This window comes from Diorhabda sublineata, chromosome 7 (genome assembly GCF_026230105.1).
Source record: "Diorhabda sublineata isolate icDioSubl1.1 chromosome 7, icDioSubl1.1, whole genome shotgun sequence".
NCBI classification, from domain to species: domain Eukaryota; kingdom Metazoa; phylum Arthropoda; class Insecta; order Coleoptera; family Chrysomelidae; genus Diorhabda; species Diorhabda sublineata.
Genome location: NC_079480.1, coordinates 16,788,719 through 16,814,413, shown reverse-complemented (window position 1 = coordinate 16,814,413; position 25,695 = coordinate 16,788,719). Strand labels below are relative to the sequence as shown.

Sequence of the window (25,695 nt, the reverse complement as noted above, 5' to 3'; positions counted from 1 at the left end):
TCAGTGTGAGAATAGTATCATCGGCGAATCTTAAATTGTCGATTAATGTTGTAGAGAAAGAACGCATCCTTGGTGAACTCCCTTTTAAATTTCGATTTCGTCTGTCTCCATGTCCTCAACACTCACTACTGCCGTTTGATTGTAATAGATATTTTTGATTAATCGTATATCGTTTGGATTTAAGTTAATAGTTATTAAATTCTCTATAAGTTTATCGTGTTAGACTTTATCAAAAGCCTTCTTGAAATCAATGAAACAGACATAAATGTTTTTTTTGTATTCTCTGCACTTCTGTAGTAGTACTGTGATAGCGAATTATTGCTTCTCAGTTCCTAATCCTTCTCTAAAGCCAAACTGCGTTTCATCTAGTTTTTCGCATTTTCTGTTGAATTATTGTCAAGAGTACTTTTAGTGTGTTGCTCATCAAACTAATCATCCGATATTCGTCACAAGACTTAGGATTGTTCTTTTTAGGCAATGTAATGAATACTGATTTAAGCCAGTCTTTTGGAATCTCCCCTGTTTTAGATTTTGTTTAACAATTTTGTAAGATGGGTCAAGTTCCTATCGTCCAAAGCCTTCAACCATACTATTGAAATGTTGCCAGATCCGGCCGCTTTTCTGGTTTTCGAGATTTGTATGGCATGCTCCACTTCAGACTTAAGAATACATAGATCTTCCGTCTATCCGCTTTCTTCTCCCGCGTCATCTCGCTCTGCTGCAAATAGGCGCTTGATGTAATCTTCTTAAGTCCGTTTTTGTCATCTTCTGTCAACTGGATCTCTCCTTCGGTGTTCCTTGTGATCATTTTTCCTTTTCAGATTCAACCAAATGACAGAACACTTCAATATAAAGGTATATCTCCCTACGTTTGTGAAAATAAGTAAAGACCCAGTATTCTGCAAATTAGCGGTAGACGATAAAATCATAGAACAACTATGTTCTATAAAATCAAACAATGGAAACCTCTACGAGAAAGCGCATAAGCATACAAGCAAATAAGACCGCCAAAATCACCGAGAGTTTGCGCGATTTATTTCTCTGAAAAACAGAAAACATGATTATCCTTAGATCAATAGCTGGAGTAACCCTCTGGAACAGAAAACGCAATTCCGACACTAGACAAATCTGCGACCAAATAACAGATGTAGTCAGATGGGTAAGTAGAAGATCAGAGTGGAAAGCACTAGTTGATAGATGTATTTTACGTAATCGAGAATATGATGTTCGAGAGCCGTTTTTTTTTTCAACCTCCGATAGGCTATAAATAAAAGACAAGTTCATATAAACAATAATTTTATTATCAAAAGATTGGTACACTTACGGTTACTTTTCGACATAATCACCGAAGGAATTGAGACATTTGTCATTTCATGTTGACAAGCTTTTCAATACCCTCTTCAAAGAAAGTTGTCGTCAATGTAGCCTAACCGTTCAGTAACAATAGAGAACAAAACAGACCTTTAAACTTCTGTAAATTCAGTAGACAAAGCAGTAGTGGTGAATCTGCGGTTTTCTTTAACCATTCTGTTAACTTGTTGAATAAATTCATCTGAAACGACAGATTTGCGTCCTTGGCCTCCATCAATGTGCACGATGTTGAAACAAAGCGACAATCGATGCAATGAATCGCTCAGAATCAAAAAAGCAAGGATGTCCAAATCAAAATTCAAGGCAATATTGATCGTTTTTTTCGACATTAACGGTATCGTGACGACCGAATGGGTTCCAGAGGGTCAGACTGTCAACTAGATTTACTATTTGTCAGTTTTGGCAATACTGCGAGAACGAGTTCGTAAAAAACGTCGTCCCGAATTGTGGAAAAACAACTCATGGATTTTGCACCGGAGCAACGCACCTATTCATAACGCGCTATCTGTGAAGCAGTATTTGTCCAGTAAGCACACTCCAGTGCTTGAACACCAGATTTGGCATCGTGCGACTGGAGTCATACAGGGTGAGTGATAACAAGAAATTGATTATATATTATTATACATTTGACAGGGGAAATGCAATTCTCACTTCACCCCTTTGGAGGGTTTTATCTTTTGTTTTTTTTGTTGTACTTTAGACTTTAGAAAAGGAATGTATACAATTCCATTTCACCTTGTATATTTGCTGGTATACGGCTATAAATTGATATTAAGGAAACATATATTTGGAAAAATTAATTTTTAGGTAAAGTTACAAATTGTGAAAACTTATAATTATAGAATTAAAATAGAAAACTAAATCAACAAGTTATTGAGAATTCTCATTTTTAGTTTCACAAATTTATTCTATTAGTAGGAAACAAATATTTTAATGTATTGTACTTAATCTTTATTGACATATAAACTAAATCGTTGGTGAAGCGCATCAGATTACGTTGGGGTATATCAAATAAATATCAAAAATACATTTCAATTTACATGATTAACTATTGAATTTTCAAACAAAATTTTTATAGTTCTTCGAATCAAATCCAACTGAGTATCATACAAAAAATATTGAAACAATACTCATACAACCATATTAAAAATAACAATCGAGAGATTTATTTGCATCAACCGGGTTGCAGGAAAAATACCCTACAAACTACCAACTAGCAAAAAAAATGGTAAACATTCATCTACTGCACATCCGTAGATATTCTAGATACGAATAATTGAGAAATTTTGACAGATTTAAAAAATAAAAATATAATTTCTAAATATGAAAAATTTGGTAAAATCAAACTTGGAAAATCAGTATTTTCCTTTGATGAATCCATTTTTTTCTCTTATAGTTTGGTAAATGTTTAAAGCCCAATAGAATAAAATTATTTGGAATTGAAAAATTATAGAAAGAAAACATTTAGAGAATCTGAAATATTTAAAAAAAATCCCATATCCTAAAGAGAGTTTTGAATTTGAATTCACTGGAAATATATATTATTTCATATATCAGTTCTTATTTATTATTAAGTACAAAGCCCTAAACCTTGGAATCATATTCCATGCAGGTGGATCGACTCAAATAAAATTTCATCGTCACTACTAGGTAGTAAAATTTTCACTTTCACTGTCGGATGTAATATTGTCGAATAAAAAATCGGAGTCTGATTCACTGTCACTCATGATTAGATTTATAGAATTTATTGCAGATATTTGCATAAACAATTTAACGAGGACTGTATTTCAAACCAAAACTTGAAACTACAATACTCGCATATCCGAACTTTAATTATAAATAAAATTAAAAACCATTGCCTTTCCAGCTAGGCTGAAACCGGCCGCTTATCAGACCAATAAGACAGTGGAGAACTATTATACTGGAATATATAAACCGAAGTCAACTATGGAAGAACTTGAAAATGTAATTAAGAAGATGAAGAATGGAAAGTCTGCTAGAGAAGATGGAAAATCAGTGGAATTAATAAAGTACGGTGGGAGACCAATGATGAAGTTCCTCCATAAAATAATAGTTAAGGTCTGGAGCCTGGAAATTATGCCCAAAGAATGGAAGGAAGCAATGATGTTCCCATTCATAAAAAAGGAGGTATACTACAATGCTCAAACTACGGGGTGATAACTTGATCTAAAGTAATAATAAAAAGATTAAGAAAATATGGAGATGATAAAATGGGTGAGTACCAAGCAGGATTTATGAGTGAGAAATGAACTACTGACCAAATATTTATTATGAAAGAGCTGGCTTCAAAGTATTGGGAATATGATAGAGATTTATTTATACTATTTATTGACTTTAGGGAGGCTTATGAAAGCCTAATAAGATCAAAAGTATGGGATGTGCTAAGAGAATATGACATACAAGAAAAGATAATAAGACCTGTAAAAATGTGTGTTGAAGGCTCAAAAGGAAACGTCATACTAGAAAAAGAAGAAGACAAGGAGACGGGTTGTCCCCCTTCTGTTCAACCTTGCTCTAGAAAAAGCTTTGAGAGCAACTGAAGCTGTTCCAAGAGGAGCAAATATAGGAGGAAAAATAAATATTTTAGTTTGTGCTGATGATGTGGCTTTAACAGCGGACAGTAAGAGTGACATGAAAATACTGGCACAAGTATTCTTAGAAGAAGCACGAAAAGTAGGATTGGAGGTAAATGAAGATGAAGACTGAATATATGAAAGTGGGAAGATTTGCAAAGACCAATCATTCACACGCTGGACGTTATGGGATACAGCTTTAAAATTACTGAAGAATTTAGGTACCTAGGATTTACTAATAACAGCAACAATAAAATAGAAGAAGAAATACAGACGTGGTTAAATGCAGCCAATAGATGTTTTTGGAGCCGATAGAAATTACTTAAAAGTAAACTGCTATCGAAAAATACGAAAATAAGAATATAAACAGTCATAATACATCCAGTTTTATTGAATGGAGCTGAGGTGTGGACACTAACAATACACACTCAGAACATTTGAAAATATAATATTGAGGAAAATATATGAGCCAGCTTACGAAGGAGTATGGAGAATACTGAAGAACGGAAAACTTAGGTACCGGTACAGACGACCAGATATTGTCACTGTGATAAGAAGTAGAAGAATTCGGTGGTTGGGCCATGTAAGAAGAAAGGATCAAGAGATGACAATAAGAATAGTGTAGAGAGGTCAACCAAAAGGGAGGCGCCCACTGGGAAGACCAAGAGCAAGATGGAATGACCAAGTGGGTAAAAATATGAGGAGACTTGGTGGAGAAGTAGATATGGTTGAGGATAGAAAATTATGGAGGCAACTTTTTGGCGAGACCAAAAATCAACTTGGATTTGAGTGGCCAAGCCAACTCATACGTACGTATATTTATATGCCTTTACATTTTCGCATTTCGAGTTGCAGAGGCTTGTGATCGTCGCTTCGAGTTATAGAGGCTATTGAAAAATAAACGACTTTGTCGGTTGATCAGACTTCGAGTTACCGAGGTTGTGATTTTACATTAATTTTTTCGAGTTAGAGAGGATTTCGTAGGGGACAAAAATTTTTTCGAGTTGGAGAGGTTTTAGAGTTAGAGAGTTTCCACTATACAAATATACAAATATTAATAGTTGTTGATAAATAGTTTTTCAGTGTAAGCAAAAAGTTAAAATCATAACAACGTATATTTAACGTACGGCGTACGTCCTGAAGTATAGCAAGTAGACGTACGTCGTACGTCCACTGGTGCTAAAAGGGTTAAGACAGATTGTATGTTATATGGTGTTAAATAAAAAAAAAAGATTCATTTTTGTTGAAAATATCACAGCACAATTCATATGATGCAAAGTAACAGGTGGCCAAAAAAACTTTCTCAGATAGAATAACGTTTACAATCTTTACAGCATATAATAACACATTTTGGTACAGTTTTTCGACGAAAATTCCGAAATAGCTAGTAGAACTGTTTGGGCATTGTACACTACCTGTGTATATATGTGAATATATGTGAATAATTTTCCCAATGAGAATTATTATTTGATCAAACTTTTTATCTATTAATAGGCGACCAAAAATCTTTCAGCACATTACTTTCTTGTAAGCTTAGTAGTCAATGTGAAATAGTGAATCGAGTGAATCAAAATTTTTCAATACTGTTAGACAATTCTAGAAAATGGTATTCAAGAGAACCGAATCAATATAAATAAACTTCAGTTAAATGAAAACAAATATGACAAAATTCATTCCAAGTATTCTATGGTAAAAAGATACAAAATATTGCTATATAAAACTGTCAAAATTTTACAAATATCCTCAGTTCTAGAACATTCTCGTAACACAACACAAAAATGCGCGTTATTATATTAGTATGCTAACCTGCAGGGCGTGACGATGACGGTGTATTCGAATTTTTGAATACATTATCTATATCTGAGGCCAAATCGCGACTAACACTCCGCCTCCATGGAACACCAAAGCTGCTACCTACTGTAGTTTTAGTGATAGGCCTGCTAAATGTTCTACCTAAAGATGAGTGCCTACAAACGTAGAAAAGTTAGCGCACATATTATGGAGAACAGAGGTAATGAGAACCATCACGATATGTCAAAAAATATATATTGAAAGGGAGCAAATTAACGTGACGCTTTAGTAGCAAATGGAAAACTTTTAAAAACGGCGCCAAAAATTATTAGAGGACGCCAGTATATCAAATTCTTATTTCAACATCATAACTATTTTGATAAAACTATCCATCCGAAAATTGTATAAATAAAATATAAGAGGGTCGTTTTTTTTCAACCTCCGATCGCTCCGTGCAGACGTTACGCGGGCAGAAGAAAGCGGGTATGCGCTGTAGGCGACTGCGAAGCTCTCGCACTACACACTCCTCTATTGTTGACATTCAAGCGGCAGTCGGCGTTGTGCTACAGCCACGTAAACATGTGCGCCATTATTGATGTTCCCGCTAAGTGTGAATTGCGAAGTGTGATTGGTTTTCTACAGTTTGAAGGCCGTAGTACTGCAAAAATCCATCGGAGAATGAGTCGCGTGTATGGGGAAAACTTCATGAGTGATGGTGTTGTGCGTGAATGGTGCCGAAAGGTGCACGATGAAGGGGAACAAGGACGCAAATCTGTCGTTTCAGATGACCTGGTTCAACAAGTTGACAGAATTCACCATTACTGCTTTGTCTGCGGAATTTCAAGAGCTTTTAAGGTCTGTTTTGAACTCTACTTGAATTCATTGGTGGCAACTTTCTTTGAAGAGGGTATTGATAAGCTTGTCCACATATATAACAAATATCTCAATCTCTTCGGTGATTTTGTCGAAAAGTAACCGTAGGTGTACCAATCTTTTGGTAATAAAATTATTGTTTTATATCAACTTGTCTTTTATTTATAGCCTATCGGAGGTTGAAAAAAAAAGCGGCCATAGTATAATATATGGATAGTTATAAACAATATTTTTCAAAAATTTTGGCAAATATGTTATTCCATTCCTATAATTTTATACAAATTCCAATAGTAGAGGATCCGAAGTAAAATCGACCTTCACCCATATGATTAATGGATGAAAATAATTTTATAAGTAATTTAGGATGTTAAAAATCATAAAAAATGGGTTGTCTGAAAAAATCCTGACCAGGCTATAATTAATTAATTTTTTTTTAATTTCTACCGAGAAGTTTAATGAAAAAATTGTACACCATCCGTAAGTATGAAGCCTATAGAATATGCAAACGTAAGGTTGCCTATATTTTTCCTGGCTTACCAGGTGAAAACAGGTATTTCGGTCTTAATGATTTTCACTTACCTGTTTATTCTATAAATTGAACTTAAAATAAGCGCTGTTTTATTGTGACCACAAGTTGAAGTAGCGCACGGTGCGACCGCAGGATGTAATAGAATGCGCATGCCATTAGCTCATACAATAAAAAATGATAGCGATAGACTAGTAAGCGGCAATATTTTGAAGGAACTGGTGGTATACGTATGAAAGTATAGTTCTTCCAATATCAAATGCAAGCCAGGAACAATCAATATTTCATAAATATGAAAAATAATGTTTACTCCCCGTATAAAATTCGGTAAATATCTAACAAACCGTCAGTACACGTGGACTGATCATTTCCACTGTTTACCAATGAAAACATCGAATCGTAAACATAAATGCATTTCTATTTGCTGAAGCTGTCGGAAGGCATATGTACACAATTTCTTCGTAATATTCCTGCCAGACAGTCTGCGATAAGCAGTGGCGTTCATACATTTCTTTAAATAAATATTAATATGGCATTCTTTAGACCATAGGCGGATGAGGACAACGAAATTGCATGGTCTAGTGAGATGAATTTAATAATAAAAATTTATATATACAAACACCGCAAGTTATTTTAAATATATTCTAATGTTTAATATAAGAAAATATTTAGCAATCTGATAAATCAATCATAATAAGAATTACTAAATTAACTAGAGTAAATAAATTTTCCATTTATCGAGTACTCACGAAAGGGGTTGCTGTGAATCATTCATAGAACTGAAACTCCAATTTATAATAACTTGATTGCCTTTTAACGAATATTTTCTCACATAAGATCTACATATTTTCAAAAATATTTATAAAAATAATAAATTTATAAAAGAGGTATCTACGCCTAGTAGATCAAACAAAATTGTCGGCAAGGATTTTTTTAATCTGCAAGCAATATTGGAAGCACTATACAAACAATATAGTGTTTATTGGAATGCGGTACCATTTACCTCAGCTTCATAATACTGTATTGAATGCAATTGTGGAAAGGAAAAATCCTGATACATATTTGTTACTTTCTCCAGTTACGGTGTCACAGCTGACAAACAAATATTCAGTGTGATAAATGTAAATTACGTTTTTACTTGACTAGTAAAAGAAATTGTTTCTTTGATGATCATTCTTGATATTTAGTTTAATTATTATCTAACTGATAAGATTGAATGGCCATGGTCTTTGTTTTACCATTATTTGAACAAAAATTCTGTTCTCATATAACAAAAGCAATCAAAACTAATTACTATCTTAATTTAATGGCTAGCACAACATTATTGTTCATGAAATTATTTTGGGGATCTCCATCATACATTATATCTATTAAGTATAAAGTAAAAATTATTGATTTTTTTACCAAAAAATCAATAATCTCTTATGATTGGTCTGTTTGTGACAGTTTTTTTCACTTTTTCGAAAATTTCTTGAGTTGGGATTGGCGGATATTGATGTAGGCGCCTCAAATATCGAATCAATTCTTTTGCCTTTTATTTATCTTGATTTAGAAACAAAAAAATGTTGATTATTCAAAATTAAATTAATAGTTAGAAAACAACCTTGGATGTTATATTAGAAAATAAAATATAATAATAAAATACTTTTTTTTTATTTTCAAATTACAATTACAAAAAAGTTAAAATTTAAAAAATTGCAATCAATACACTCTTTGAGTGTAAACTTATAACTTTGGAATGAGTTGAGTTAGCAAACAATCATAAGAGACTTTTTTGTAGATCATCCAATTCTCTACAAAATTATATATTACTCTTCTCAATTTGTTGAGTAATTAATTTCAAACTTAAATAATGTTTTCTCACCTGTATAATAGAAATTTTCAAATATGCGCCAGTAAATTAGACCAGAGTCGATAATTTTTGAAATAAAAAAAATAACAGTTAGATGATATCCATTTTAAAAGGTGGAGAATATGATAATAATAAAATGAAAAATAATTTACGGGCGACTGAGGTCGGGAAGGGAAAGGGGGTGAAAAACGGTTTATCTCCATTTCTGGCAAAACTACAAGTCCTATGGAAAAAAGTCAAGAGACAAAATTATAGGTAATGAAAAGTTCTACAACTTTTATAATCGATTTTTTCACATAACCTCAAAATTTATGTGAAAAATTAAAAAAATCATATTTTTTGTTCTTAATTTTGATCTTTTACAAAAAACATTTTCTCTACGAAATTTTGTGAAAAGTCACCTTTTTATGTCCCATGTGCACTGTAAAATTATTTGATTTGGAATATTCATTTTTTCACGTTATTTTGACATAATATCGAAAAAGTACCCTATTTTTAATATAATAATAATATATAAAATAAAAATCTCACCGACTTTTTCAAAAAAGCTGATATTTTGACGGCAGAATTTTTGTTGGAAAATTAGGATGCTCTTTTGATATTATGTCAAAATAACGTGAAAAAATAATTATTTCAATTCAAATAAATTACTGGGTTTATGGGTCATAAAAAGGTGACAAAATTTCGTGAAAAAAATGTTTTTTGGAAAAAATAAAAAATTTAAAACAAAAAAATTTATTTTTTAAATTTTCATATAAATTTTAAGGTTATGTGAAAAAATTGTGGATACAAAAGTGGTAGATTTTCTTATTACCTACAACTTTCCTATTTGACTTTTTTCGATAGGACTTGTGGTTTTGCTAGAAATCGAAATAAACCGTTTTTACCCTTAAAAACTCACCCTATCCCTTCTCAACCTCAGATCGCCCGTAATTTATTTTTCCTTATATTTTTATTATATTCTCCTCATTTTCCAATAGGTTTCATTCTACTATTATTTTTTTTCCTTTTATATATATTATTTTTAAAAGCTTCTACCCTGGTTTGAATATTAATATTAAAAGCTTAAATTTCCACCATATTAAACAATCTTTTTAAGGTAACTATTGAAAAAAAATAGTCAGCTTATTTTGCCCACCCTAATAATAACATATACATACAAATTGAAGAAATAACAATACTAATTATATTTTATTTATATAATTTTTAAAATGAAAGTAAGAAAATTCGAAATTAAAAACATTCGTAAGATTGCTTTTGTAAACATTTAACTGTTAGTGCAGGCAAATTAGGCGATTTTGAGCTAAAACCTTAAATTAAATTAGGAGGTTTTGATTTTCTAGATTCTGGGAGGTTTTGGGATACTGATCAAGTCTAACAGCTCTTAACAAAATTATGGGCACAGATTTTCGAAATTTTGGGACTTGAAACTCGAATAACTTGAAAATTATGAAGAATTCGAAAAAAAACTGCCGTAACAAAAAATTTAGTACAAAATTATCTAAAAAATAGTATCCCAAGTATTTCTGCCTAACTTCAAAATTTTCACTTTAAAATGGGTTTATACACTCAAAAATATTTTGAATAGCTAATAACTCGAAAACTGAGTGATTCGAATAAAAGTTCCCGAACAAAAAATGTAGGGCACAAAATTCTTTACTGATTGGTCTTCAAGCATTTTTCCTAACCTCAAAAGTTTCAAAATAAAACGGGTTCATGTACTTAAAAACATTGTAAATTGCGGATAACTCAAAAACTGTGAGGACAAAAAAATGTGGAGCTCAACATTTTGTACAAAAAGGTTTCAATTTCACAATTTACACATTTATGAATCATCTGGGATCTATAACACGAACGATAAATTTCTCGTTGAATTTGCTTGATTATATGGCGAGTGATGAAATATATCCATTGAAACTTCAAGTGTTCATGTGACCAATACACCTCTTGATCTCGCAAGATTTTCGAAAATTTCATAAGTCGAATATTCTATTCTAGCTTACCTAAGTAGAAAATAGAGGTCTTTACAACCATGATGCATTTTGATTATCTGAAAACGAAGTAGTTTTCCAAGAGTTAGAGCATTTTCCATGTGCGCCTGAAACTTAAATGACTGGAGATCTTTTTTGTAGAAAATTGTGTACTTCATATTTTTGATTCAGGCAGTTTTTTTCGAATTCCTCTTAGTTTCCAAGTTATTCGCGTTTCAAAATTTTTTTGAGCTACAAGTTATAAAATTTCGAAAATCCGTGCCCGTATTTTTGTTGAGAGTTGCTAGGCTTGCAACTGAAAACCTCTGATAATCTAGAAAATCAGAAGCGCCGAATTTAATTCCGGGTTTAATCCTTTTTTACCAGTATTATGTACAATAACATTAATTTGCAAACACTAATCCAGAATAGTAATTCTGTATTTTATCAGTATAACAACGAATATTTTAAATTTTATGTCAATGATTTGGCTAAATATATTACAGTCACATTGAAACTTCCAACGAAAATATTTTAAGAGTAACTTGGGTGCTGTGACTACTTGGATGTTATCAAATTATTTACAACTGCGGTTTCTCCTTATTTCTGTATATATTCACAGTTTTCCCAAAGATATAAACTTATACCAGGACAGTTACTATACAAGTTAATGTTTGAAGGATAAACTATTTTTTGGATTAGAATTTGTTATAAGAATAAAATTACCTTGACAAAGGATGTTCCAATCTATTAAAGAAATTTGTTCCATGATCAAAATGACTAAACAATCTACTAGACGGGAAGCCAGGTCTCATTCCTCCCTCATCCACATTTAACCTTTGAGTTAAATCACGTACCTTAAAATGAAAGCAGATTTTTGTACATAAACGAATTTAAATAATAATTTTGTCTTACCCTAGAAAGAAGAGTAGAAAATAGATTTTCAGCTGTAAGTATTTCGAATCCTTCGTCGTCATCCTCGTCGCCAGAGCTTACGGAGTCGGCGTGTTCTAAATTAGACTTTCTAGTACGTGTGGTCCTATAAATTAAAAAAGAAATATAATGTAAATTATACAGTAACTAAATTATTGTAGGTTTTCTAAATTAAGATTTTGAGGCTATTGTTTATGTTCAATAGTTGGCAACAATTGAGGTTTTGTAATATACATGTTATTAGGTAGATGAAAACAGCTTATATACTCACATCTCCAAAAGTCTTTTCCCCTCTAGTTATTTAATGAAAAAATATTTTGTGAAACAAAAAAATTTAAATTTTCGTAACCAAGAATATACACTAAACCAAGTAACGAAAAATGAGAAAATTTTTATTTCAAGAAAAAGATATAATGTAATAAAAAAAATTAATAGTTCGTTCTACCGCCTCTTCTTGCAATCAATTGGCCAACGCGTCTCAGCATCCCGAGTTATCGATAACATGGTCAGCCATATTGTCCCAATCTTCTTGAACGGCAGTAGTCAGGTCTTGAATGGTTACAGGTGGGTTTTCTCGATTGCATACTGTTCTGCCAATATAAATCCACACAAGTTCAATGGGATTCATATCTGGCGAATTCATTCTTTGGATATCTCCTTCCTCTAGGATGTTTGGTACCATTTCCGTGTGATGTGGTCTGGCATTATTATCATCTTGAAAAATTAAATGTACCCCATACTCATTGCGCAAGTGCTGAACTATCGGTCTTATAATGTTTTCATCCTATGTGGTACCTGTCATTGTTCACTAAATGACAATAAGTGGTGTACAGTGACCATACATTATACCTCCCCAAAACATCACAGATACGCCGTGATAGGGAACAACGGTAAAATTGAGTCGTGGAAACCAAATCGGGACTCATCGGAAAAATAACGTTACGCCATTGTTGTAAAACCCAATCCCTGTGCTTTTGAGCCTATTGAAGATGGGCAACTATGTATCGTCGTGAAAAGCTAGGCACCCTTAAAGGTCTTCTTGTCCTGGATTAGATTGGACAAGAAATTGCACACATAAAAAACTGATTGCACGAACTTTGCATGTATTTTCCTTTTAATTATTGATGTACCAACTGCTGCAAAAGGTTATTCCTTAATAAAACAACTATTTCTTGAATGGTTCCTGCTAACTTTAGGGCAACATCTTCTCTTAGAGTTGTATTTTGATTTCTACCTGCATCTAGTCCGAAATATAGGTTCAATTCATATAGAAAAGCTATTGTTGAGGGCTACTTCTTTCTTTGAACTTAGACATAGCCTCATCGATACTTTGGAAAGTACTCTCACTTCTTGCTGCAAGAAAAGTGTGCTTCAAACACGAAAGCACTTATTTTATATGATAAATTTTATAGTCGCCATCTGGATTTCCATCTGGAGTGCCATGCATTCACACGGGCGCGGTTTAAACAACTGGGGCAAACCCCACAACCTGCCTAACGACATCAAAGTGTTCAAGCCGAAGCGCCTGATTGGCTTCACAAAGGACATCGGACTTTGGTAACGTCAAGTGGGGCACGACGGGCCTATCTGAAGGCCTATGTGGTCAACGGCTTCAAAGACCGCCCACACCTATGAACTATGAGGTAGGAGCCGTCCGAGATATAACGTTAACGAAAAAGATCTATTGGGAAAATTAATTCAAAAAGAAATATAATGAAAGTAGATGCGGGTCGATATATAAACTCTTGACGCAAAAAATGTAATGTGAAAATTTAATTGAAAATAGATGTTGTGAAAGTAGAAGCCGTCCGAGTTGTAACATATTAAAGATGTATGAAAATAGTTATAGTAAAGAATAAAAGTTATTATGAAAGTTCCGAGTTATAACATTAACGGAAAAGATGTATTGTGAAAATTTATTAAAGAAGAACAATAATCAGATTATAGATAATGGCGCAATCTCTTCGGTAAACCAAGACGTTTTTTAATATGATATGCTAACTTATCACCAACTTTTATTTTTATTTCAAGTGTGTTCTTTTCTGTGAATTTTGTTTATCTATTTAAGCACGACATTTTTATACAAATTGGTGTTGATAAAGAATTTATAATATTATTAATGTTAAAGAATTTCTTGAGTATTTGTTTGGTGAAAAATTAATATTAAAACCAAACATTCATTTAGAAGTTATCCGATTGAGGCTCAAAAAAAACACTTTATGATCAACGAAAAGTGGTAGAAGTTTACCTAAGTCTATGGAAAGCGTCCTTCCTAGAATCTTCATTGTCGCTATCTCTAGGGTGATGGAAAGCTTGAAATGGTGAAGACTCATCTTCCGAATCTCTATCGCTGAACAATGAACTAAAACAATGAATACAATATAAAGTTTATAATACATTTACTGAGTTGTGACTAAAAAAAGGTATGCAATACTCTAATAAAATTTTTAAAATATTTGACTTAACTTGTTTCAAATTTGACCAAACAATACTTTGCATTTAGAGTTTTCCAATGTTTAGTTAACGCTTAATAAACATATTGATGGGGTTCACACTGTTTTGTGAGGCAATAACCTGCTGCCTGTTTGCCGAGATGGATACTGAATTTAATGAAAAAGTGAGTAACATCATTTTCGATTCATACTATCTCATTTAGAAAGTCAAAAGGAGTTGTAGGTGTAATTCTATCTCTATACCTACACTTCAAAATAAATTTTGTTTTGTAATAATTTTTCCAATTCTCTTTAGTGAGGTGAGTTCCCAACTTAACAAATGTTTAACTAGCACGGAAATATTTCAAATACACTTTTTAAGAATTCAGATATATAGAATTTTATAAATGACACAATGAAATCAAAGCTAATAATAATTTATCTAAAATTGCTTTGTTAAATTCTGAACCAACTTGGTTCAGATAAAAACCAAATAGAAACTTTAAAAAATTGGGTTTATAGACTACTCTTACGAGTATCATGACAGAACACCGAACCAAGGTACCCCTATTACAAGAAATTGATCCACATACAAGGCTGCTAACCAGAATAAACAGCATGTATCTGCAGTATCTGGGACATATAGCTAGAGGATCAAGAACAATGGAACGATTAATCATTGAAGGGAAAGTAGAAGGAAAATGCCCAAGAGGTAGATCTTCAACTAGATGGGTAGACCAAACAAAATCCTTAATAAATTTGAGACTGCATCATGCCGAAAAGATTGCACAGGACAGGCAAACATGGAATCAACTGCTGTGTGGGTTTTCTTCACTTGAAGAAAATTTTTCACAAAATAATCGTTAATATTTTTGAAAACTACTTATGTAATGAAAATAAACTCCATCATATTTAGATGGAGAACTGGAAAAAGTAAATATTGTGCTCAACATAGAAATATCAATGAAAAATCTTCAACAATATATCTCAGCTGTTTAATTGTCATTCTACCACAAAGTTGAGGTATTTTTTCCCTTAAATTATTAGGTTTAGTAAATTTTTCAAGCAATGTCGATAAATATTTGAATAATCTCAAAGAAAAATATAATTTTGAGATAAATCTGGTAATCTGGAAAGTCACTTGATAGCAACCACAAGTAAAAATTCTTTATGAAAAGTATACCAAAAAAAATTCAACATTACATTTGTTGGGAGCAGGACGGCTGAAGTAGGTTTTTAAAAAATTTTTTTGGTTTTGGATCAGTATCAACTCTATCTGCAAAACAAAAGCATACTATAGACAAATCAGATAGAACATTCTGGTGAAGTAGATTGAGAATCCAACAGTAATTGAGTTGTTTAAAGATTTCACAATAATATTCTTATGTTACCTAAACTTGTTTCCGGTACTATATGTTAACAATTTATATTTATTGGTTTATATTGGAAATGCCTCAATTATACTATGCAGTAATACTAATTTTTTTCAAAACTTAGATCTTTTTAATTCAATTTTCATATTATAGATAATCTGATATATATATATATATATATATATATATATATATATATATATATATATATATATATATATATATATATATATATATATATATATATATATATATATATATATAATCTGTGACAATGATAATATTTATTGTTTATTTTTTGACAAATTATTGTATATAAAAACAGTTGGGAATGTTAAAAATGTAGACTATAGGAAAAAACTAATTGGTGTTTACTATTATTAATAAAATTCATTCTTACTTGAGTCTCCTGGTTCCTCTTCCAAATTTGGTTTTGCTCCTATTAGTCATTGTACTTGTTGTACTAGCCGTATCGCTCGGTTCTAAGCTTCCTGCTCTTGGAGTTACATAACCTCCACCTTCAACAGCTATCGGAATAATATATTCCCTAGGAGATTTTCTTATTGGTTCGCCACTTGAAGCAACAGTTTCTGTATCGGATTCTTGGGTTGATTGCCTTGACAAATTGGATCTGGAATTCAACCATGTATGTTAAAAGAGTTATAGGATATATTATAAATAAGCTAGACATTTTCTAAATTGCTAGTAATTTATATATTTCTAAAAATGAATCCTTGAATAACAAATAAAATTTTGAAGCCAGCTTTCCTAACCCACATTAGTTGTGTTATTTAGACTTTGCACTGTAGCCATTCTTCCCACACAAACGTGAAAATCACTGTCTATCATCACGACAGCGGCATTCACAATTACATAATTACGTTTGGTCTTTAAAGAAAATACAAACCCTCCTCAGACATAGTAATTGTTAGTGTTGGTTTAGGGACGATACACCATATTCCAAAAATGCAAAGCTATGGTACAAATAAGAAGATTGTGTAAGAATTTAAAAAAACTTTGAGTCTAGGTGAAGTGGTTGTTAAAAACTGCTGAAAAAGAAAACCAAGATTACAGTAAAGTATCTGGAAAGGTGTAAGTAGGGACTATAATTAAGATGAAAAATACTATAGCATATACCTACTTCAATTTTTAGCTAGATAAAGATTAAAGGTAGCATCTTATACAAAATTTGATCTTAAATAACTTGAAAAACATAAGTAGAAACTACATGTCTCTGCTTTAATTAGGTTGGGGACAATAGCAAAATATTTTGTTGTTGTAATCAACAATGAATGTCTAAAGGTCATTATTTCTAGAGATTTTCAGAAATACAAACCAGTCTATGGAGGCAGAAAAAGGGTAAGCCAATTAAAAAGGAACCTGGGATCCATTCCCTATATAATCAAAATAAATTGAGAAGTGGCTCATCTTTCAGTTGTCCAATCTATAATAATAAAATTAATTTTTAAACAAACCAAAACTCAGGATCTAAGTAATGCATGAAGACATAGTAGATCGTGAATTTTTATGTTAAAGTCTAGTATTTCACGCACAAAGGAATGTGAAAATGTTTGAGAACCCACTAGAAACGTTGAATATACACAAAAATTCGGTTAAAAAAAATGAATTCCTCCATGATTTTAAAAATAAACGATGCCCACTTCTATGAGCTTTTTAACCAGGTTTGAGCTGTATATCAAGCAAAGTCAAAAGTATGGCATCTATCCATCTGAATCGTTTTGCTACTACATGATACAGAGCTCCGGACTTCAAACCTAACAAACCCAAAAAACCATGCTATGCTAAACTATGCTTAATTAACCTCATACAGCCAGACCTCTCGAGATAAATCTAAAAGAAAAACAATTTGCACGTTATTGAAAGGGTAAACATATTAAAACGATTCTTTAAGAACTGCTTGATGAGGGAAAATATCGGAACCTCTGAAATGTAAAACGTCAAAAGTTTAGTTATGATTCAATTTTTTAATTACAAAAAGTGGTTAAAAGTTTCATATTATTCAGAATTACAAACTCTAGTCGAGAGATAATTTCTCATTATATTTTTGTACCTTTATTATAAAGTTAAAGTACTTCAAATTTCAATAGGTTGTTCAATTACTTAGGTTATACTTCTTTCTCTCCTGTAACTTTACTGGTGTGATTATACAGTTATCAAATATTCTTAAGTGTCTTTAAGTGCCCCAGATTGCTTTGACTATGTTTGAAAAGAATCAGATTGGTGATAAAAGCAGGTAATAAAGAGAAACCTTTGTCTTTGTCAAGAAGTAATATAGAGCCCACAAGGGTATATTATAATTATAGCTACTTACTTTTGAGTTGGGTATGTTCGTGGTGCAGGTGGTTTAGTTTGCGACGGGCTTTGAATAGACTCTTGGCTATCTTGTTTTTCAAAAGCTATTGGTATTATTCTTTCTCTAGATGAATTATCCAATTTTGGTCGCGGCAAAGTAACATCTGCGACAACTTCGGTTCGCTGGGGATTATAACCTAAAAAAAAGAGGGGCATTTTCAGCAACAATAAACTCGGATTTATGGTTTTTGCTAAGATAAATACACTTTACAAATAGTAGTTAACTCAGTATAGAACAAAAAACAATTGTACAAAAGTATGGAAAATCATAGTTACATTCATTCGTTTAACTCAGTCATAAGAAAAATAAACATTAGAGCCACATATCTAATTCTCCAACATTCAAAGAAAAAATATTACGTACATATAAAGTGCTATTGAACTGAAATAATATAAAATAAGATAGAAAAGCGAGAAATGAGAAAAGAATCAAGATAAAAATGACTTGTACAAAATATCCAACAAAAGGGTTTACCTAACTTTTCAACAAGAAATAAAAGAAATGATACTCCTACTAATAAATCTAGCAGCTGATAAATATTATGTAAAAGAAAAACGAGATTCTAGAAACTACAACACAAAAATTTTACAGGATGAATAAGATGTCTGAGAGAATTTGAGAAAAATATTAAATTGAGAAATAAAACACTCGAAGGAGACAAAAAATTCGAGAATGTGACAGGAAAGCTTTAGATGTTGAGCCCAATCAAACTTGATAAACATTCCCTTGGACCCAAACATTTTTTCTTGTATTGTTACACTCTATATGGGGTGTTGATTTAAGGAAAAAATAAAGGGAAAATTATTTGAAATAAAAAGTTCACCTCTAAATCTTTTCCCAACGGCTTAGAGCAGTCCTATGGACTGTATACAAAAAGCATCAAATTTTGCACTTTTCACTCGAAATAAATCTTTTCATTATATTTCTTTGAATGTTGTAGTACAAAAATTTTGTGTTTTTTATCTTTTGGACGATGATATATACTTTTATGGAAAGTGCACAAAAATATGCGATGTGTAGGAAAAAATATTATATGAGATCAAGATAATGAAGAGTAATTGTAAAAAAATCCAATGGATCAAGTACCCAGGATGATCCAACCAAAATGTAAAACATATTTGAATCCAGTCCCTTCAACCGTGAGAAGATTTAAAATAAAATACGTCGTGCAATCCACATGGACCACTTTGGGCTATAGGGAAAGTTCAGTTGCGGGCCTATGAACCGCAACGGGGCCCAACGTTTTAAAAATTTTATTTAAAAAAGCGGAGGTTGTAGTAAAAGATGACATTGAAAAAAACTTGAATTGATCGATCTCAGAAACAAAAAATATAAGTACAAAATATACCTAACCTAACCAAAGCAAATTACAGATTAAAGAAATAGAAAAATCTACAGAAACGATCACTTAACTAAAGCTTACTTAGACCAGAAGACTTACAAATAGAAGAAATATTTATAAAAGAAACAACTACAACAAGAAAAACCACTAAGATTGGAAAGGAAATATCCTGAACATTGAAAAATAAATAATAAGCTTATGGAAGAAGTAGTAGTTGTACTACTAAACAATAACCTCAGAAGCCATACAGAAAGTGAGCGAAAATAGGAAAACCACTTAAACAAGTTAATATGGGATCTGAAATAATAGAGAGCATAGGAAAAAATGAAAAATAATAGTTCCTTCTTATATTAGATGTCAAAACCCCAAAAAATACCCATGGATCCGAGGACAGGATTTGCGCAAATTTCAGAGGCATCACATTGACTAGCATATCCAGTTCCAGAAGAAAAATAGAAAAAAACTCAAACTAGAGTTAACGTTGGAAAAACCTCAAGATGGATTTAGGAAGGAAAGGAACATGCCAAACTTAATATTTATACCGAATAGAAGAACACTTATTTGAAGAAGGGAAAAGAGATGCAAATATGTTTCGTAGATTTGAAAAAGGCTTTCGACAAAATTAGAAACGTCTATGGCGGTAAAAACATTGTCACAACATAAACGACGAATAATATGGAATCTACAGAAATCAGAGCATTAAATGAATTTAAATAAGAATGCATGCTGATACCTTTCTATTTTTTACAGATCCTTTACACTGTAAAAAAAGATGAGTTAAAGCTCAACATTAAATTTAGAATTTCTATTTGCTGAAGATATATGGTACAAATAAGTACAAAATTAAACTACAATACCTAACCAAAAAGAATGTACGAGTATGTACAATATATTATTAACATTTCATATGAATGTATTACTTTTTATTTGTCTTATTCAACTTTGTTTAATCGTTACTTCTTTATTTACCATCAATTAATTGACAAACAAATAAATGAGAAAAATTATTATGGAAATCAACAGAGAAAAAAGTAAAAGTATGATTCTATCTTTGAAGAAGAAAAGAAAAGATCAAAATCGAAGGAAAAAACAGAACAATTGATAAGATTCAATTATCTATAGAAGAATCGGGAAATATGGTCGAAGAAATTAACCATAGATTGAAAAAGCTGGAAAACTCTGTAACATTGTAAAGTCTACAGTTTTGGGAAGAAAGTTATAACACATGAAATAATAACACCTGTACAAAAAGAGGTTAGTTCATCAATAATATACACCAGTGATCTTGGAGCCTAACAAAACAAACATGAATAAAGTGTTAGAAGAAAATAAATGAAAATATTGATTAAATGAAGAATTAAAATTTACACGAGGAGGAGTACAAAAATTATAAGTTAGCTCGCATTTATGAAACAAAAGAACTTCTTAGACATAAGATATTAAAGATCAATTTCAAAAAATGTATTATTTGAAAGTATGAGCGGAAGTATACAGTATAAACACATTTCGGAGCAATAATGTTTTTAATGCATAGTGAAATTTCAATAATTACTATGAAATTATGAAAATTTTCTTAGTTTTGGTGTTTTTGTGTGACGAGCCCTGAAATATCACATTATCTAAATTAAAATCTAAATTAAGAAAATGTAATGATTAAGTTTGTATTGAGCATTCTTTTTTACCTTCAACGTTATGTGCCATTTCAGTCTTGAAGCCCATAGCCGGAGGTTTAGGAACTGGGTAGTTCAATTGAATCTCAGCCTTGGTGGTCTTTCTCCTAGGCAACGTTGCCGATTTGAGAGTTATTTCCGCAGACGACACTTTATTTTCTTCCACATCTTGTGGTTTGTCTTCAACTTTCTGGACATTTAAGTTATCGAATTTGGGTGGCACGTAAGGTTTTGGCCCAGGTGGTGGAGATAAAGGTTGCGTTAACATCCCTATATTGCCAGACGCTGATCTACCACTAACTCCGAAAGGTACTGGTGGTTTACGTTCAATACAGGGACGAGATTTCGACTTTCTTGCTCCTTCTTTGTCTAAGGCACTTGAAATAATATTTACGGCATTTCGAACGCGTTCTTTTTTCTGATCATCAGTCTCAGTTTTTGGTTTTTCCGCTGGTTCTTCTAATTGTTCCTTTTCTTCAGACTTTTTAACTGGTATTTTTTTATTTAAGGCACCTAGAAGAAGACATTAGAAGTAAAAATAATTCCTAACTAATGAAAATCTTTACCTTTTACTTTAATGGGAGTTGATGTTAGGCTAGCTTTTCTTTCGAATTCTTTTTTAAAACCATCTACGCTTACCCCTGGTATAAGTATCTTCTTTGGTTTTTCGGTAACTGTAGGTTTTGATTCGGTTGGCGAAATTAGATTCTGGAATTTTTCCGCGGCTTCGAAGATTCTCGATTTTCTTCTCTCTATTAGTTTGGAAGGCTGCTCTGGCTCTGGTTCTTTTGTTTCTAAGCAAAAAAAATTAACCTCAAGCAATTATTAAGTTTATTTCTGATAATAAAGGCAATTCCGTGCAAAAGATATAATTCAATTATGCTATATGCTTTTACAACTCAAGCTCATGGTATTTGCTGTGGAAATTAATTATAGGTAAATAAAAAACCAATTGTGCAAAAGGAAAGAAAATTATAGTTACATTCAATAAGAAATAGAAAAATTAAGTTATCCTACAATGGATTCAGGGATTCATTATCTCGAAGTGAAAAACACTATGGAAGTCCAGAGTACTACATCTGGGAGCTTACGAAATGGAAGACAAAGATCTCTTGCATCTCCATCCCACATTCTGAACATTCTAAAAGGAGTGGAGCTGGACGTTGTAGTAAAAGATGACATTACAATTTTTACAAGCTGATGTGTAATAAAACCATTAGTGTCTTTCTGAGCATATCTCGCTCAGCCCACTAAGTTAAGTTTTAAGAATTTCATGTTTCCGATTAGAACCAGTTATATTACAATTCATATTCAGCAACCCTGATTTATTTAGATAACACTAACAGTAGCTCTGGGTGTGATTTTTCAAAGAATCGTAATCTTTAATTTTATTGATTTATTAAACTTGGAACTCTAATAGTATTTTCACTCTGGTGTATAGCTGCCAATCTCCCATCCAGGGAGTGCATAAATCCATAAGTATTAAACTTGCAGCGGTGGGAAATATAAACCACGATTATCTGAACAAGTGTACGGAATTTGTTTTCAGTAACACAGACACAAAGATCCAAGTTCTAGTACCGAAGCTAAACGTGAACAGACCAAGAAAACAATCAACCAGGAGAGAAAACCCGAAGAACGAGAAAATAATTGTTAAAACAAATGGCAGAGAGTACGCAGGCGCGTTAAAAGCAATTACAATTAAAATGACGGCGAACGGAGATTTTCTGTTTAAGTAGATTATGGTTTTCTATCGAGATTATTCAATTTTATGCTCGTACAATTTTTTACACACTTAGGAGCTGATCGATTTCAGGTAATCAACTAATAACGGTGAGAATCGAACTTTTACTTATTTTTTAGAATCTACTTAATTTCCATACAATTATAGCATCACAAATATTCTTTTGATTTTGATTTTATTAAAATTAAGAAAAGTGGAACAACCAAAGAGTGGAGTGCGAATGCAATAAAACAGTTAAGTTTATTAAATTTAGTGCGAGGTTCTATTGAAACTGTCACTGAAGGACTGGAATTGAGCAGTTTAACGATTTTACGTTGATATTCCTGTTCTTAAATCCATTTTCCAATACCATATTCTGAAGATCGCAAATATTAATCAAAAATTAATAATTATGCATATCAAAAATATATTTATTGGTATCAAAAATGAATATAAACTCACCTTTTTGCGGAGTTTCTTCCTTTTTGGGTTTCTCGGATTCGCCAACAGGAGCTTCTACAGAATTTTCATTTTTATCTGACAACACTTTCACTGCCTTCTTTTTTGTAGGCGCCTTGGACTCAGATTTTTTAACTTCACTTTCTTGTGGTTCTTTTTGTGTAGTCTCCTCTTTAGTAGGTTCAATTACGTTTTCTTTATTCAACGATTCTGCTACATTTTCCTGGCTAGGCATTTCGTTAATATTTTCTAGAATATTATTACTAATTGTTTTTGTTAATGACTTTTTGAGCTTCTGTGTTTTTTTCTTTTCGGCTTCCTCGATGATTTGTGTACAAGCTGCTCCTTGTAAATTAGGATCTACATCTTGTTCAATCTCCATTTCTTTGGGTGATACAGTTTGTGTTGAATTTTTATCTAAAGGTAACGGTTTGATTTCTTCCTGTTCTTCAATTTCTTTGTGCGCCCCATGTACTGTAATATCAGCTATGGTGTTTTCTTTGATTATCTTTTCTTTTCTCTTGTCCAAATTGGCTCTATCTGTACTAACAGTCGTTTCTAATTTTCTCTTTGGGGTAACTTTATCATCTAACAACATATTGAGTATTCTTCTTTCAGCCGGGTGAGATAATTCCATAAGACTACCAACAGATTGTGATCTAGTGGGAGCAATCGGTTCGGTCGGTTTTGACTGCGTGTTTTCATCTCCAGTTAACATCAATTTTTCGCTTTCTAGCTGAGGAGGAGGAGGAGCTAATGCCAAAAGAACATCTAAACGAACTGGAGTTTGATTAGCCAAATCTTCGGATATATCTAGACAATTATCGCTGTAACCTTCGTTTACCCACCAATGGCTACAAATTTTTTCTACGTCAGCACGGTTTTTAGGATTTACTGTAAGCATTTCTCTTATCAATGGAGATGCAGCTGCAAAAAAAAAGATTTACTGAAATTTTCCACTTTCTTGTGCATTCAATTTCTTGAATATGCGTGCTATAGATCTATTTTTCCTTTTTTAGTATTTCGTGGTTTGTTGAAGCGGGTTTATATTGTTTATTACATTGAAGACTTTTTAATTGATGTTCTAAATATTAAAACAATCGGCCTGTTACATTATTGGGTCAATTTTTTTTTCTATTTCGTTAATTAATTATTATAACGCTCTAATCGCTCCTATAATAATCATTTTCAAGCTTTAAATAAATTTTCAACCTCCCACTCTATTCAAAATTTCAATAAACACGGCATCTATACAACTATTCTATTCTATTCTATTTAGTTGAGAAATATAATGTAGGGAATTGATTTGTGTAAGGTTTTAGTTTTAAAATATAAATTTAGTTTTTGCATAAGCTCCTTTTTATACAGATCACTTCCACCTACTCGTTCCCGCTCTAGTAGTAATTAAATGTATACAAATTGAAATTAAATGAAAGTGAAACTCTACTTTACAGAAGAGAAAACCTTGTTTTCTATTTTCAGTTGTTGTTGATGTGAGAAATAAGAAAACTGATGATTTTCAGAAAGTATTAAACTCAACTGTGTAATTTGCCTGCACATTTCTTATAGCTGCAAATATATTATTTTACATATTATTTCCTATGTATCTGACAATTCATATGTTGAAATATTGTTCTTATAGATATTTTAATATATTGAGAATAAGCGCAGAAAGTACATGCACTGAATAGGAATATATAAAAATATATTCCAGTCCATAAATGAACAAAATAGAAAAATCCTGAAAAAATCAGTTTGAGATTTCGTTTGTATAAATAAAAAACATTTTATCTAGCCGTTTTATCCACTCAAAAATAGACCCACCAATTGTTTTCTGCCAACAATAGTGTTGAATGAGAAATAAATAAGAATCCTAACCTAGAACTTGACTAAAATAATAAAAAAAATCAACGAATACCTATATTCATTTTCATTTTTAGAAAAGCAGAAAAATTTCATAAGTTCATTACTAATTTGAGTTTAACATAAATGTTTTCATAACTAAAGGCCACAAAATTCAAAAAAATTATTTTAGTTTCCGGATCATAACTTCTACTTACTACATTAATTACAATCATGAAATAAGAAAATTCACTGCTAGGAAAAAACATTATCACCAATTGAAATAATGAAGTAAAATAAAATTAAAAATCTAGAATTTTCAAATAATCTTTCATTTAAAGCTTTATCATTTCTGTTTTTCCAATAATAAAATGAGCGAGTCTATATTGTGACTAACATACTAATTCGGAGTTTAATTATTACGTAGATTGTTTGAGCAGTAGTTTTGGATTTTAAACCGCTCTGCACCTATACCTAAGAAATTATTTTGTATTTGTTCACAAAGTAGATATTATTTTGCTTACTTGCAGTATATACTGTTGTCCTCCTTTGCCAAGGCTCCTATCGCCT

At 31.8% G+C, this 25,695-nt stretch overlaps 1 protein-coding gene across 1 annotated transcript in view; it reads right to left on the bottom strand.

Moving 5' to 3' along the window:
• LOC130446952 (uncharacterized) overlaps window positions 1-25,695 on the bottom strand; it is a 78,925-nt gene that overhangs the window by 21,108 nt on the left and 32,122 nt on the right. Inside the window, exons 6-14 of the mRNA XM_056783511.1 lie at window positions 23,287-24,210; window positions 21,668-21,895; window positions 21,114-21,614; window positions 18,048-18,225; window positions 16,116-16,346; window positions 14,159-14,272; window positions 11,893-12,016; window positions 11,704-11,834; window positions 5,772-5,932 (exon numbers count right to left, since the gene is read on the bottom strand). Of these exons, the coding sequence (XP_056639489.1) occupies window positions 5,772-5,932; window positions 11,704-11,834; window positions 11,893-12,016; window positions 14,159-14,272; window positions 16,116-16,346; window positions 18,048-18,225; window positions 21,114-21,614; window positions 21,668-21,895; window positions 23,287-24,210 (2,592 nt within the window). The remainder of the gene's footprint in view (window positions 1-5,771; window positions 5,933-11,703; window positions 11,835-11,892; window positions 12,017-14,158; window positions 14,273-16,115; window positions 16,347-18,047; window positions 18,226-21,113; window positions 21,615-21,667; window positions 21,896-23,286; window positions 24,211-25,695) is intronic.